Raw genomic sequence first — 16420 nt, forward strand, 5'->3', positions numbered from 1 at the left:
GTAAAGATCCAGAACAACAGTCAGAGTCTGTTTCTTCGGTTCGGATACGATTCATGCAGTTACCTGACAGTCGGTCAGAACATACATATATATGTACAAATCATTGAAACATCATCCTATGGAGGTTTTCAAGAACTCTATCAACGTTGGGAGTATCTTTATTCTTCCTCACTGGGGCCAATTCGAAATCCACGAGAAAATAACACTTTTGAAGTATTTATCAAACCACAGTGACAAGATCAACAAGATTTTTAATCACATATCCCTCAAAAATAAGTAAAAGTATTGCATTTAGTGTTCCCATAAAAATATCGCTATGTTGTCGAATTAAGTTCAGTTGATGGCACCTGGAAATTAGTTTTGTATCACTTTTGGCAAAAATAACGAAGAAGTAACAATAGAACTCTTACCTTAGGGTCCAACCAAGAAATTGAGTGATTTTTGGTAAGAGAATGACCAAGAGTATTGCCGCACTTACTATTACAAGATTAATTGTAACGTACATCGCTATAAACGCAACTTAATTGAGAAGAATTGGTTGCAGTCTATTTCCATGATAATATGGCATACGAAAAATGCAACATGCAAAAACGTAGGTTTTTAAAAAATCAAATTAAAATTTGTCTGCCGTATTCCAATAAATTTTTATGCTTTTAATTCCCTTTTCATTGAAATATGTTTTCCAATCTTTTTTCCAAGGACTTCTTACACATTGATGTTCGCTGAGATGTTTTCTGGATGAAAGTTTTTTGTAAACGACATTGTGTCTTTGCACTTATCATTTAAGAAGTGTCCTTCTGAAGTTCCGGGATGAAATTCCTTTATAAAATGAAAGCAAAAATACAACAAATATTACTATTAGGTTGACGCATAAGTCTGCCGTCCTATTTATCAATCTCAATCTTCATTTCAATCAATTTCCAACTCCGCTCCTTGTGGGAACAGCGAACCCACATGTTTCCTGGGTGTTAGCGTCGAGTGATATACGGGAATAGTCTCTGATCTACAGACCAATTAGTTTTTAAAATATTTGCTTATTTTTATGTCTAAAATATTAATATTTTTAAGAAGAGTCGTGGCAGGAAGCTTATGAATCCCAAATACCTTACCTAACACCTTTCGCAGTTATGGATTTATCGTAAAACTCACTAAGTTGAGGCATGATCTTCGTTTTTGGGATATTCTCGGCCACAATTCCAATCATAACAGTAGTAGACATTATAGTCGTTAAACCCATGCAGAACTGTAAACTATTTTTAGAACTGTACGTCATACGTGGAGTACTGTGTAGGGCCGCCGCTATACTCCGTCGCAAGCGTAATTATTATCAATTAATAGCTATTAAACTGAAGTCACTTACGCTAAATACGGCGGAGTTTAACGGTAGCACATTATATACTATTTATGAAAACCTTTTCTAAGTCGTCAGCAGTAAGTGGAGAAGCGAAAAGTCCGGCCACACATAAGAATGTGAGCACAAATGAAGGTACTATGATTAACGCTATGTAGTAGCTTGGATTCCTCTTCATATGAAAGGTGAACTCATTCTAAAATGGGATCATCTCATTCAACGAGGAACTTATTCGAGTTACCCTCATCAGTTGCTCACAATTTGTACAAGTTCGCTTCCATTATAGCCGAGTTCACTGCAAGAAACGATATCAATCACTTCCCATTCATCATTACCCTAAATGAAATTCACTCACGAACTCTTTCCTTGTTATTTCAATAATTCTTTCTAGGATTTTCACAAACTCACCACTCCGTTTATTTGCAACTTCTTAGAAATTTTACTTTCCATTCCTATTTCATAACCGGAGAATGAGTACGACAACAACTTCAAGCTACAGTTTTGTTGATCGAATGGGAAGAAGGTCACCTTAGAAGTTCTGGATTCATAGCCTGCTATATCAAACCACAAACATTACCTTAAATGCGCTTATAATTCGGAATATCTCTGATAGGGAGGAAGGAGTAAAATCATCTCCACGTGAGTTGAAATCAGTAAATCACTTCTTTAAATTATAATAAGTATTAAAAAGTAATATATAAATATGAAATTTTGAAAAAGCCATCTAAAGAACTGAGAAATCTAGTCATTATCAATGTGTTCAAGGAATTCGAAAGGAAAGAAGCTAATAGAATAGATGTTTATTAGTAAATTACTGAACAGCGATTAAAATACTTTAATTTTGTTGTGAATGATGGTGAAACAGTAGAAAAGGTAAAATTTAAACATACATCTATTCGGCATACAACGGATGTTACTATTGATGTATAGAAACTCGCAAATCCTTTATAGTTGATCTGAACTAATAATCATGAATTTCTGGATTATGAAAATAACGTAAGATGAAGTGAAACGTACTGGAACGTGTTGTTTATAGTCTGATCGAGTATCAACAACTTCCATGCTAAGCAATTATCGGCGATAATTTGAAAAAAAAAGTAGTTCTCAGAGAATGCAAAAAGGTGTACCTGTCGAAAGGTGTGATTTCCGGAATCCATACATTCTCTCTTAAAACGTATATGTGGTCGATTCCGTCGAATAATTTCGGGTCCCAGGATAAACGTTCGTCAACCCATGTCTTCATGAGAAGGGTGTGAGAGAGAAGCAAACAAACAATGGAGATGAAGCGTAAAATATTTTCATGTCCTTTTTCTCAAGATATAATGTACTATGTCATCTATTCTGAATATAATATGTATATCCAATCTTTTTGGGTGTTATGTTCAAATGAATTTAGGTGCTGAATCCAAATATTACATATTATTACAAAATTACATTGCATAATACTGCAAACATTTAAGTAACTGAAAAAACTAACCATCGTATACTCGAAGATAACCGTCATCAATTGTCTTGGAGCACTCTGCAACATATTTTTCCTTAAAGTGTATGTAATAACTAGCCTAATGTTTTTTCAGCGAATTTTTCTAGGATTCTGTATTTTCCGGGAAATATATTGTTCTATTGTTCGTTAACTTGTGCTGTACTTACCACTTCCAGAAGTTTCGCATATGTCAAAGTAACTAGAATAACCGTTTTGATCGGTTCGATAGACTGGGAATCGTTGTGGCTCCCTCAACAGTTTTTTTTTATTATTTTCATAATAATTTTCCTAGACGATCTAGATCAAAGAGTCTAAATTCGTGGATAGGTGAAATGATGTGTAGAAAATGTTACCGCACATTTAGTGTAGATAGGCGGTAGGTTTGCGTTGTAGGTTAGGAAAATATGTTGATAAAGTCTTTCATTGATGTCCAGGAAAGTTTTCTTTGCAGCTGAAATTTTGGCATAAATCTGTAACCTTCCATTCATTCTACCTCAGTTCCTGTGGAAGAGAAAAAAAACACTTCACTTACCTAATGTCTTTTCGTCTAATAAAGTACTCCAAGATACATTTTCTGCTTTCAAAAATAAAAGAAGAGAAAGAGTAGAGAGCAAAAACGACTCAACTCTCATATATATTTGAGCGAGGACACCAAAGCAAGGAGGTAACTTGATCCTCGATAGAATAGTGTTCAGTGAAATCTCAGTGAAACCATTACCTTCCGTCAAAAAGACATAGAATCGGAATGGATGTACTATTATGTCTTCGAAATATCCAGTATTTTATTTTAAATTCAGTATGTGTATACGCTAAAACTTTATTAATTGCAATACATACATCAATGAGCACATCATGGATATCAAAACAGGAAGTAAAAACGAAAACTGTTCAATAAGATATTTCGGGAAGGGAACTGTGCAAGTATTAACAAAGTTTTCTTACATGTGCGTTGAAGTTTGTCTCCTCTGTAATTTCTCTTACATTTATTACTTTTAAATAACAAAATCTCGTATATACAGATTTATTAGCTTAAGGAGTAAGTTCTGTCTATTTTTAATGTGCAATTTTCATGGTTAGTTTGCTCGCTCTAAAAAAAAAGTATATGCCATAAAATATAATATCAAAAAAAAACCTTTGCTACTTTACATAACAATCGTTTTCTTATTGACTTTTAATTATTTAGAATTTAAATTAAAATATTGAAGCATAAAGCAGACAAAAAAAGTAAGCATTCACTCCATTCATCCCGCTTTTCTTTTGCTTTTTTTTTGCTATCTATGTCGAGCAGATTTCTATGGAATTTGGGCAGATAATCCAAGAGAACAATAACGCATCGATCAAAAATTTGGTTATTGTTGCTGTTTTTTTAATGTTTGAGTTAATAAATAAATTGGAGGAGAAGAAAAAAAAAACAGACAGATCTTATTCCTAAACCTAACATTTACATTGAACTTCAACGGTCAGATACCCTTAGTAAGTAAAAATTAGCATGAATACCCTTAATTTCCCGTGTTGAAATGTTAAATACATGGCGATCTTTCTGGATATCTATAGGAACAGTTTTAGTGTAACAGGGAACAGATTTACTTCATATATACATTCATTTATGCTGAAACTAATGCAGTTTCCACATAACCAAGCGCCTCTTTTATTCGTTGAAGGCAAATTTTCGCTCCACGGCGACATTCCGGTGACATCAATGTGAAATTTAGGAAACCATGTGGAACTGCTGGTAGAAGATCCACGGATCCAACACGTCCACCTGCAGTACGTAGTCGTGAGGCAAAAGCGATTGTGTCGTCGAGGAGTGGGTCAAGGTGGCATGCCTAAAATCACCATAAATTTCTACCGTATCTACACCACCTAGAACTCTTGATTAATAGATTATTTGAAAGTAGTGATACAGTCGAATTTTTCTTATTTTTTAGAATTTTTACTTGTAATCTGAGCATGAAGATCTACTTGGGGAATTGACTCAGATTTTCCTGTTTTAATAAAAAAGAATGCTTGATTTAGTAAAAAAAAACGTCAATGTATTATATGACCCTATTACGCGCTATTACTCAGTAATAGATGTATTGTGGCCCAATCAAAAAAATCATAATTTTTTCAAGGAATGACTCCTTGGTTTGGAGAGGAATCTGCGGGATTTCATCTTTCTGGAATTTCTATTTTTTTACTTGCTGATTGATAAAGTATCTTGCGCATTTATTTAAATGAATACTTAGTGATATAAAACATAAAGTATGGAACAACTTAGTGTTCCACGCAAATTTTGTCAGTAATTATATTCTGACAATGTATTGATGCTATTTTCTATAGAGCTCGACACAATAGTTCACTTCCATAAAGAATAAGTTGATCGCTGCACAAAATCAGCTTTTCGGAAGGTCGCACAGTCGTCACCGAATTTTTTCAACCGGCTGAACGCGACGCGTCTGCCGCAACGCTCTTCCTCCACCTCATAAACACTCCCACTTCTCTCTGCTTTGCTCCATTTGGAGACGCATCGAGACCACCTTGTTTGATCTGGTCAGCATTCGGTGCTGACCAGATAAAATCAGATATTATGTCAACGACTACAAATTAGCGCAAGTTGGTACTTTTTGTTTCGTTAAAAAAAATGAAATAATTCGATGTCAAACGTTGTGTCGTTGGCAGATAAAATGTTTCCGTCGCCAAAAACCCAAAAACGCAAAAAAAGGTGGAAATTTAAACGTTAATTTACTTAACTGGAAAAAAAAACAAGTACCATCCTGGAACTCTAGCGACGTATGACTCCTATTTACTGAAGTTCCTATGACATTCCTCAAGACACATTTCAAAGTACTCACCACGAAATAAACAGGTGGTAATTGACGAATGATATCATCAGAAGCGTACATTGGTGAGATCAGCGGATCACGTGGTACTGTACTTCTATTCAATAGTTCCAATAAATGCGATTTTCGCACACAAGGCTCTTCAATCTGAATTTATTTTGTGGTTTTTTCTTCAAATTTGTAGACTGTTGGACATGTTCTTAAGATATGTACCTGATTGGCTACTGCTTCCTTATGAGACACTGTTCGATCTAATTTTTGTTTCTCTTTACTTGGTTTTTCAAGCCAATCCTGAAGGTTGTCCAGAGCATGTCCAGCTGCTAATACGGCTGTATCTGCCAAACTTTGTGAAAGTGATCGTTTGTGAATCTATAATTGCAACGATATATAATAGATGAATTCTTTTGATTTTAGTGAAACATTTCTTCTCAAAAGCACCTGTGATGAAAGGTTTTGGAAATTATTCGATGAAGAACTGCTTGGAATTCCTCGATTCGCATCACATGGCGTATTTGGAGCTGTATTAGAAGCGTTTCCGCTTATAATATTCAATAATCCTGGTCGTTTCTTTTCCTTTTCTTCTGGAACTGTTGGATTCGCCTGTAGAGCATCATCACCTTCTTCAATCACTTCGCCATTCTCATCCACAACTGTTAGTGAACTGAAATCGGAAAACGTGAAAGGCAGTCGATGAGAAGCGAAGAAATCCGTGATTCATTTAATCAAGTCAATCAATAATAACACTTACTCTTTTGTTGTTGGATGTTTTATGAGGTAATTTAATAGCTGATTGTCGAAAATTGTTGAGGACAGATGAATGTGAAGAGGATCGGAGTTAATCTGTAAGGATAAGCAGCCTAAGGCTATCGTAGACCCGATGATTAAAGAATTGAATCACTTACATGAACGCTACTGACACTCCTCGTGTCATCATCTTCTTCACTTTCCTCTTCCACTTCTTCCTCTTCATTCTGCTGTTCCGCTTTCTTTTCTTGAGTGAAGAATGAATCCGGTTCAGAGACATTCGGATGATTACTAGGATCTTTGACGTTCTGAACCAATGAGACGATAGATTGAGAACCACCCTGAAAAAAATAAAAGTGAGAAATAGTCGTTATTTTAGCGTTATTTTCATGCTATTTATATATAATGTGTATAACTTAAAAGGAATTAATGGATCCTCTGTGATAAAACCAGGATAGAGTGTATTTAGTATTGGGAGAGAGATCAACTTAATACACAGGATCTTAGTTCAAGAGAACTTCCATTATCCGTTAAAAATGCCCCTGTTTTCAGCAAAGTATTCATCATTGCTTAAAATAATACTCATGAAGATGAAAAAAATGAGTTTATATCCCATATCTTAATAAATTTAATCCTAATCTATGAACGATTTTTTTGAATTCTGAAACAAAAATTTTATATTTGCTTCTATTTCGTGAAAGGATTTGTGTGAGAAAAGGATAAACAAAAGCTGAGAAAGTGAGAGCAAAAAATATCACCGTTTCCCATTGGGTCAGTCATCTGATCGGTTTTAAGAGATTGAAAGTGCATGTTCCAGGAAGTGGGAATTATTGCAATGGTGATAGAAAGAAAATACTTGTTTTTTTTAAATAATCTCTCGGCTTTAAAACCAAGACTTCTATATACAGCAGGAACAATGCTAAAACTGCCTGAGGACATTTATGCCCTAGATCCATCCGTAAAAATGGATAGAAAATGAAGATGAAGATGCAGAATCGTCCACACTAGAAAAATACTCACAGCGAAATCAAATCGTTGTGATTTTTGCACTTGTTCAACGTATTCCTGAAGCGATTTGTGTCCTGTGTTGTCCGTGGCTTCTTCTTTTTTCTCAACATGTCCATATCCACCAGTGTATGCTGCAATGTGTAGAGAATTTTGCTGTAAATCTGTTTAACTTCACGCATCTCCATGGGACACCCAAAGGAATGCAAATCACAGTGGCCGGATGGTCTAGGGGTATGATTCTCGCTTCGGGTGCGAGAGGTCCCGGGTTCGACTCCCGGTTCGGCCCAGACCTTTTGCACAACAATTTTATGTATTTAGACATTCTGACAAATTGATATTGGAATTACTACAACTTTTAATTGTCATACTTTAGGTTAACATAACTTTAGAATTTTAGAAGTAATAACTAGGATTTGAAACTTACCAGCAACACAGCGCAAAACGACTCCCATGTGCAACAAAGGATCCATAACGCTTAATAGCCGGGAAGGTGATGGCAAATACTGGAAGAAAATTCACATGTGATTGAAATCTGCCGCGAAATAGATAAGGATTCATACTTGAAATAAAAATGGTGTATAAACTGGTACAATTCCATCTGGTTTCTTCTTCACATTCAATTCTATGAGTCGTAAGTTAACCGACATTATCAAGTTACCACCAGCTGAATCCCCGACCATACACATTTTTTCTCCAGACCATCCTGGAAAAAAAGAACTTTTCAGAGCTTCAAATGAGAGTACAATAAAACAAAGTAGGACCACTTTTTTCTTACTGATTTATTTCGCTATAAAATGTAATCTAGAAAAAATAACGGTAATACATCATAGATCGCACAGTTCCACTTCTTGTGCGGAGTTTTTCTTCTTTTTTCGAAACAAAATCTATTTTCCGAACCTAATAATTTGTTCAAAAGTGTTTCTAATTTTGGAATTTTAAAAAAATATACATTTATTTGAGGATTTGAGTTATAACTTTATTTATATCTGTCTGGAATATCCTAAGAGTACATGCAGAAACCTTACCATCGAGGGAAGGGGCCACCTTCGCCAGTTACAGCACAAAAGTCCTAAGAAATTTCTGGAATTAGATATGTATTTTTTCTACAGCACCAATTTTCTTGTTTTATTTCTCCTCACCCACAAATCACCATGCCAAATGGCGGAAAGCACTTCAAATCGTTTTAAAATCACATTTTTAGCCACAATAGATTCACTTTCGTACAAAAATCCATATATCCTAAACTAGCTTGGTAAGGAACAGTATACGCTTTCGCTTCAGGCATTAGACCAAAGATATTGGAGGAAGATTCCGGAAAACTTGCGACAAGATCCGTTAGTTTTGCTCTTGACACATAGAAAATATCTTTTTTTTTTTCAAATTCATTGTCAGAACCTCCGCAATACATTTCCTTACCAACAAGCTGTGGATTGTTAACGATCCATGCGTACGCGAATAACACTTCTTCAGTTGGTCGCGGGAACGGATTTGCCGGTGCTAGCGAATATTCAACAGATACAACAGTACAATTAAGAAGTTTTGCCCACATTCGTAAATATGTCTGAAAACTTTTATTTTAGAGCAAAAAGGCTGAAAATCCCGAATTCATTATACCTCGTGTGATTTACTGGAAGTGGCCACATATCCACCACCATGACAATGAAAGACAATGTATGGTGAAACTGGTTGTTGATTAGGACTACCCGCAGGAGACTAAAAAGCGATCCTTCTTTTCAATTTAATATTTCCTAAAATTGCTATAAAAAAGAATCTACCATATGAGGTCTATGTACAGGTGATAGTACACGTATTTGTACCGGTCGTGGTCCAGTATGAGCGGATGGCTCCGGTATCCGTACTTTACCTCCGTTTGTAGTTTCTAGCGTTATTGGACCCACCCAGTTGATTTCTCGAAGTTCATTAATTGCCATATTTGGACTAAACCATTTCGGCATATTCTGGAAAGTTAGTGGTTTTTTTTTAAACAACAGAAGATATCCTAGAGTGTACAAGAAATAAGTGAAATGCTCAGGAAGGATACCAATTTGAAAAGGATTTGCCAAGAGTAACCTATTGTTTATAAAGGATTTTCTAGACTGAAAACTTTACCAACAACATTTTTAAAGGAATAAATACTTACATTGCTCAGTTCTGCTAAATTCCAGAAACCTTTACAGAAATCAATATCTGCTTCTTTCGTCACCTGGAAAATGTGCCCTTATTAACACTACAACTTGGATAATGATCCTTGACAACCTTAATAATCCGTAGCGCCCGTTGTTCTGGACTAAGGAAGAACCGTCCAGTGTTAATAATCGAACCAATAGGTCCATGACCCTTTTCCCAGGATAAACTGTACGACGCTAAGACGATACCAATCAGACGAAATATTCTATTCACGGAAGGAGAAAACTGAAATATTTCTGATGTGATGCATAAAATCTCACAGTCTTAAAAGGATATAGTCGTTTCCGAATGTGTTCACCCTGGAGTATGTAACTGGGGCGATACTGAAGGAAGAGAGCGTATGTGTCGAAGAAGGTGCGCTGCGGTAGCGTCGCGCGGTCCCCAGGTTGAACACTTTTGGTGGCGACTAAGTATTCGCATGAACAAAAAACATACTTGAAAGCCTAGAGGTCGTCCGTAAAAGCACGTCGAATCGAGTTGTTCGAGTCCTCTTAACATCTCATAATATTTCTCATAACTTCCATGTAATGGTGGAAATAATGATCCGGATGGCATAGATGTTGCATTTCCTATGCACTAAAATTGAGAGAAACATTCGATAGTTTTTAGAAATAAAAATGGAGCAGATTGGCACGTGAAAACTTACCAAAGGAAGTGAATCAATTAAGAAGTTGATCACTTTTGCAAATGCTTCCAGTTCTTTACAGTAATGTGCAAGACGAAAAACAAATGAACCACGTTGTTCGCTAACAGTTTTCTGGAGTGAAATAACGTGCAGCACAGTGGTATCGCAAATGCAAACCAGCGACCTAAAAGTAATTCTCGTAAATCCATAGGAGATAAGAAGAGAATACTTCTCATTTTTTTCAAAAGTGGAAAAACATGTATAAGAATTATTTGACATAAATTTAATAAACTTTCATTAGATAGCATTTGGAACCCTTTTAATGACTTAATTTCTAGGAATTTTAAACTCACAAACCACTCTTCCTTCATTAACTACATCCAGAAACGTGTAATAAACATTTAGTAGTTCTTTGAAAGCAAAAAGTCCTCATACTCCAAAAAAGGGTACCTCCACAAGTTGACCTCAGCAGATGAAAAAAAGCAAATTTTGAGATTTGAGTTAATCCTACACACGATCTTGTCCTCCAATTCAACTCTACCCTTTTTTCCTTCTCAGAGTAACTGGACATTTAGCTCAATGAAAAAGAAATGGCATCAAAAGAAGAATTAAAGGAATTAATGAAAACATTTACGGAAAGGAGACATAAAGGAAACCTTTTAATAAAGCTATGTTGCAAAAAAAGAGGTTTTTCTTAAAAAAAAAAACGGCTAATTATAACGTAGGACTGTCAGGAAAATCCTCGTGCTTAATATTTTCTATTATTTAAAAATCCTCATGTTCTGCATGTGGGAGGTGAAAATATGAGCAATGGGAACAACTTTTGCAGAGCACAATGTGTGTTTACCTCTGGATTAAATGTTGTGTTGATCGTTTACCTTTCTTATAAACAGTAATTACAAAAACAATATGTGATCAACTACTACAAGAGAAGGAATATAAATAATCCTTTTTCAGCAGCAGATCTACTTCTTTTCAGGACACTTTAGAACCAAAGCAATTACCCTCATATTTTTTAGTGAGATAATGATTTTAGTTGTTTGCAATAAGACTAAAATCATCCCCGCGAGTTCAAGTGGATGAAGAGGATTAGAGCAGAGTAGAGCAGAAGAACGCACAAGTGAAATGGAAAAAAGCATGCGTGGCGTCAGGTTTGCGTTCCCACTCGGTTGAACATACTCCACGCCGACTATGGATCGTGAGAGTGATGAAAAATCATTAGGATTGTTACGCTTTCATAGTAGGCTCTGCATACAACACACTCAACTTTTTAAAAAAAAAGTAGTCCCCACATCGTCTCAATACCTTAGACTGCATCCTATGGTCTTTCCTGCTCTTTCTTCTTTTTTTCTGTTCTAGATTTTGGACTCTAAAAATTGAATGAGAAAAATATACAGATGATCCTATGAAATTTTTTCCTCGCTTTCGTACAAGGACAAGGTTCATTGACTCGAAAAGACGTCAGTGACATTTCGTGATGAATGTTTTATGATTACAGTACAGGTCATAGTTATGAAAATGGCCTTGACGTCTTTACAGTTTTGTGCTCATCAGAAGAAAACGTACATCGACAACAAAACCGGTAATACTGTTACTTCAGTAACACCTACTGATAGTAAAAAAAAACAGAAAACAAGATATAAAATCTCAATTCCAATACAAAAATCTATCCGTCACTTTACAAAACATTAATTTCAAACATTCATAAAACAACAACGAAGTTGAGAATTACGTAAATAAGTCTAAAAAAAATTTGATGTGTGAAAAATTATTATTTCTAGCACTCCTAGATCGCTTCCCTTGTTGAAGAGGGTGTTTATTTCTTCATAATAAATTTGAAATTCTTCTTAAACTTGTCCTCTTTCTTGTTACTTGTTGAGTTGTTTCTCTAATTATTTTCAAGCACATGGAACTAAGAAGAGAATAAATAAACAAATTAAATAATAGGTTCCTCATGAATGGTTCATTTTAGAACATTACGGTCACATTTGTGACCTGATGACTTTGATGTGACGTCAGCACGTGTACTAGGAACGTACATTGCCCTTTCAAGGACGACCGTTATCATTGTCCATAAAATAAAAATGGATCACTTCCGTAAAATGATATGTAGAAAACAATGATTTGAGTTCCACATGAACACGAAATGAAGAAAATAATATCACTGTACTCGAGATATCATGCTATCAGGATTATTTTAAAATTATAACACACCTAAATCCATTCCCTGGAGTGTTTTCGTCGTAATCATAACTGGGCGCAATATCTTGTAGTTGTGTCACCAAATCTTAAAAAAAACAAAATCATTCGTGCATAGAAATAACATTTTTCTGGAAAAATTTTTATGAACAGAAATTCACTGTAAAAAAAAAGTCGAACAATGCATAACACTACTTTTTATTCGAAGATGTTTGATTATGCATCTCGAATTGTCGAATATTCATTCTTTTCAATCTATTCACTAGAATAACGTGTTTTCTAATATGATCTAAGATTTTTATGGACATCAACGAAGGATCAAATTACGTAGCGGAGAGCACTTGAGAACAATCTGTTACACTCGTGTGACGGAAAACGTCAGCGTAACTTGCGCTTGAAAAAGTCTGACGTCAGATGTTCGACGTTTACACCGGAACGATGCGCTCAGGAGCATAAAAATATGAGGTTTTGTCCATTTTTTTCAGATTATTCAAAACAATTAAATGTTCATAATGTAATTTATCAAGTTGGCAGCAAAAACGTACAAAGCATCTTGCCCAACTGAATAATTCTTATCGAATCAAAGTGAAATTAAAACTTTAAAAATGGTTATTTTTGAAAGAAAAAAATTTTCGAAACTTTTCTCAGCGTAGCGAAATACGTACGAAACTGATGAAGTGTATGTACGAAAAGAACACTCAACAAAATATTAAAAAAAAAACAATATATAGATTCAGATTACGCTACCGTACTTCGTAGTGTTCCTGCACTATCCTGAATCTCAATCGATACTTTGACCATCCGTTCACTATAGCCGCTCCATGAATTCGCTTTGGAGAAGTATTCGGCATTGTCGGCACACAGCTATAAAGGAGATTTTTGCGGTAAGTCCTAGAAATGTAGTTATATTCTTGAAACATCTCAAACTGGTTTTGGAATAATAAGGATTTTTGGGATTAAGAATGATTTTTTTTGGTTAAATTTTTGGATAAAAAAAGTTCGGAAGAAATCGTAAAAACTCGCGAAACAAAAGTTAGAGAAAAATGTTCTTCTTACTTTATACAGAATTTCAAGCAAGTCGTTTGGAATCGAAGAACGATATGAGTGTTTTTCATGAGAAAAAATTGGATTAAAAAAGTCAAAATTTTTCAGAATAGAAAATGACTATGGTACTCTGCGGGTGATAATGAGTGAGAATAGTTTTCTTGTGGTAACTTTGAAAAGCGATAGAATCCATAAGATTCTTGAAAATGGTTTGGATGAGGATTTATGGCGCTGAATTCCCTTAGAACAGCTATATGTCAACGCCAATTTGACTACGGAATCAGGATACGTTGATTTTCTGTTCAGACTCCTCACGCTAAATGAGGTTTACCGCAAGCAATTTCGTATTTTGTCGCGTTGCAAGGTTTTGGCGAAGGAATCGATGTTGAATTGTTTGAATACAAATTTCAGATTCTCATTGAATGGTAAGAAATTCAATTAAAAACGGGACCACACACCTAAATGTAACGCTTGTCAAGAATAATTTTATTTCTAAAATATTTAATCGACATTCTAAACTGTTGTTGAGGGTTTTGTTTTAGCAACATTAACAACACCTATAATTTTTTTTTTTAATGGGTACTGAATTTCTTGAGATTTAGCAATTTGCGAGTATTCATAGTTGAGTTAGGAAATAGGTTTGAGTAGAAGTACAGTAGCACTAGTGAAGTTCAGCTCGATAAAAAAAGGAAGTTATTATAGGATTTTTATTTATTTTATACAGCTATTCACTCACATCAATGGCGTACCTGAAAAGAAAGAAAAAAAATGGAACACACTTTGTCTGAGTCAGTGAATCTTACGAAGAAAAAAATTTACAAATTTTACGAAAAGAGGAACTTAAATTAATTGGATTTTCATAATTTTATTAAAATTTTTTTTTTTTTTTTTTGGGGAAAAAATTTATTTTTTTTAAAACCCCTCTTTCTTGTGTTTATAATAAAACATTTTAGTGTTATTTCTGTACTATCTCTTTATTTATAACACGTTGATTGGATTTTCAAGAATCTGTAGAAAATATCCTTGTAACGTTAGAAAAATCGTTCTATTTTCTGTTAATACGTTCAGTTAATTTTTTGTTACCCTTTAAAGAACTCACTTGATACTAATATTTAAAACTCTTATAAAAAGAAAAAGTAAAGAGGTAATCATTTGGAGAAGGATATTTTAATCTGCTCTCAAGCAAACCAGTTTTCGACGTCACCCGGTCGTAAGACTTGCTGCACGTGGACAGTTCAATTTACGATCTGAACAATTTATTTGGCTATATGCAAACAAATATTCATCTCTTCACCTTCATTTCTATCCAGAACTTTCTAGCAAGAGAACTGCTCTCTTTGTGAAACACGCTACCTCACAACAAATAAGAAAACCGCATTTTTAGAGGTTTTTGTAGGGGTCTTCATGAAAAATAAGGCGAACTCTAGAAGAGGTGGACAGAAATTTCCATTTAACCAACAGAAAGAGGAAGAAGAACTTTTGAGGATTATATCCTCCTTTTCCAAAAAGTAAAGTAAAGTAAAAGTAAAGATGTGGCTAATAGAGTCAATGAAGCCTTCAACTTTCACAAAAATAAAAAAAAATAAAAATTCCCATTGAACATTCGTTTAGTCGAAGTGAATAATGTACTTAAGAGATGAGAATAAATAACTACTTCATTTTCTCAAAAGCAATGAGAAAATGGAATTACATCTAAAGAAATCTCACTAATCCTTAATTATTAACTTGAATTTTAAATTGTATCTACTACTGTAACTTTCAGGGTAGCATTATTTAGGCAGAATAATTTTTCATAAATATTGAGCTTAATTTAATAGAATATTATGGATAACCATTCTTGTGTCAGAAAAGTAACTACTAAAAGCGAATAACAGAAAAACCTAATGGATAAGAATAAATTCTTGGAAAGGTTAGTAATTAGTTATAGGTAATATTTGAGATGTCAGGATTCTAATGATGAAGAATCTGAAAGCAGAAATAAATCCTAAAAGATGATACCTAGATTTTTTTGGCGGTAAGTATAACTACCTACTAATAGCACTAAACTCCGAATAATAGCGCTTAGAAACAGCTAAGAATTAGTGAAAAACGTAGATCCGTGACAAAAATTCCATAATAGAAAACTGTAACAAAATTGATGAGGAGTTGATGAGGGTAACAAAATTGATGAGGAGAATTTATTTTAACTGCAAATTTTGAAAACGAAGACAAAAGGTACTGTTATGCAAATGTTGTGTGAAACTAAAACAATTATAAAAAATTCGAAAATTATAGAACACAGTAGAGGGCAATATCTTGAAAAACGTGAAAAAACATATTCACTAAGTTTGAATCGATCTCTTCACATTTCTTTTTGTTTTTTTTTTCCAAAGATCCTCCTTTCTGTCGGATCCGGACCATGACCAGTGGGCGGCCACAAGCGATTGAACTGTATGCGAGATTGTGTTGACAGAGAACGACAAAGTCAATTCTTACGAACTATTTAATCGAAAATCTCACCTGATTCAATAATGTGAATATAGCGGTACGTTCAATTGATAGGCTATGGCCGAGTATAGCCTTATTGTGATCGTTCAGTATTCGATTATCCAACATTCTGCACCATCTACGAAATAAAGGTGAATTTGGTGAACGTGATGGTCCCGAAACCATCAATATAGACCACGAATAACACTGTGACAGGCTAATCCGATCGAAACACTCGTTCCAGCCGCTGACGGCAACGATTCCGCGAGACGACGACGACCGCCCGCACACTATCTCCACACACACACACACACACACACGCACACTCCGCCTCAAAATGTACGGACGGACGAAGAGGGAGGCGACCTCCTCGACACAATCGTCTCGAAATTTGTTATCAGGCGAACACACGACAACACACTGTACAAACGATCGATAACCGTGATATGAACGCTGAGCTTCAGAAAAAGTACAGAGGATTGAATAATCAA

The 16420-nt window shown here is 34.9% G+C and overlaps 1 protein-coding gene across 3 annotated transcripts; it reads right to left on the reverse strand.

The window, feature by feature from the left end:
• Nucleotides 1-220: 220 nt before the first annotated feature.
• RB195_025631 (uncharacterized protein) lies at nucleotides 221-16115 on the reverse strand (the record flags this gene model as incomplete). Of its 3 annotated transcripts, XM_064213860.1 has the most annotated exons (30): nucleotides 221-347; nucleotides 411-507; nucleotides 1150-1243; nucleotides 1413-1547; nucleotides 1610-1687; nucleotides 1760-1879; nucleotides 2242-2307; nucleotides 2369-2414; nucleotides 2479-2588; nucleotides 2829-2873; nucleotides 3002-3084; nucleotides 4471-4660; nucleotides 5669-5803; nucleotides 5870-6025; nucleotides 6095-6317; nucleotides 6405-6496; nucleotides 6559-6741; nucleotides 7421-7539; nucleotides 7833-7911; nucleotides 7969-8111; nucleotides 8825-8969; nucleotides 9023-9121; nucleotides 9184-9366; nucleotides 9549-9611; nucleotides 9665-9820; nucleotides 10031-10171; nucleotides 10242-10404; nucleotides 12435-12507; nucleotides 13172-13283; nucleotides 15963-16058. In XM_064213860.1, 30 exons carry the CDS (start codon nucleotides 16056-16058, stop codon nucleotides 221-223), a joined length of 3552 nt encoding a protein of 1183 aa, XP_064069740.1. The 3 variants fall into 3 exon arrangements, with proteins under 3 accessions (XP_064069740.1, XP_013294302.2, XP_064069741.1); XM_064213859.1 differs by lacking the exons at nucleotides 221-347; nucleotides 411-507; nucleotides 1150-1243; ... (6 more) ...; nucleotides 2829-2873; nucleotides 3002-3084 and having other exon boundaries at nucleotides 4439-4660; nucleotides 15963-16115; XM_013438848.2 differs by lacking the exons at nucleotides 3002-3084; nucleotides 4471-4660; nucleotides 5669-5803; ... (15 more) ...; nucleotides 13172-13283; nucleotides 15963-16058 and having other exon boundaries at nucleotides 2829-2855.
• Nucleotides 16116-16420: the final 305 nt, after the last annotated feature.

This window comes from Necator americanus, chromosome X (genome assembly GCF_031761385.1).
Source record: "Necator americanus strain Aroian chromosome X, whole genome shotgun sequence".
Classification (NCBI taxonomy): domain Eukaryota; kingdom Metazoa; phylum Nematoda; class Chromadorea; order Rhabditida; family Ancylostomatidae; genus Necator; species Necator americanus.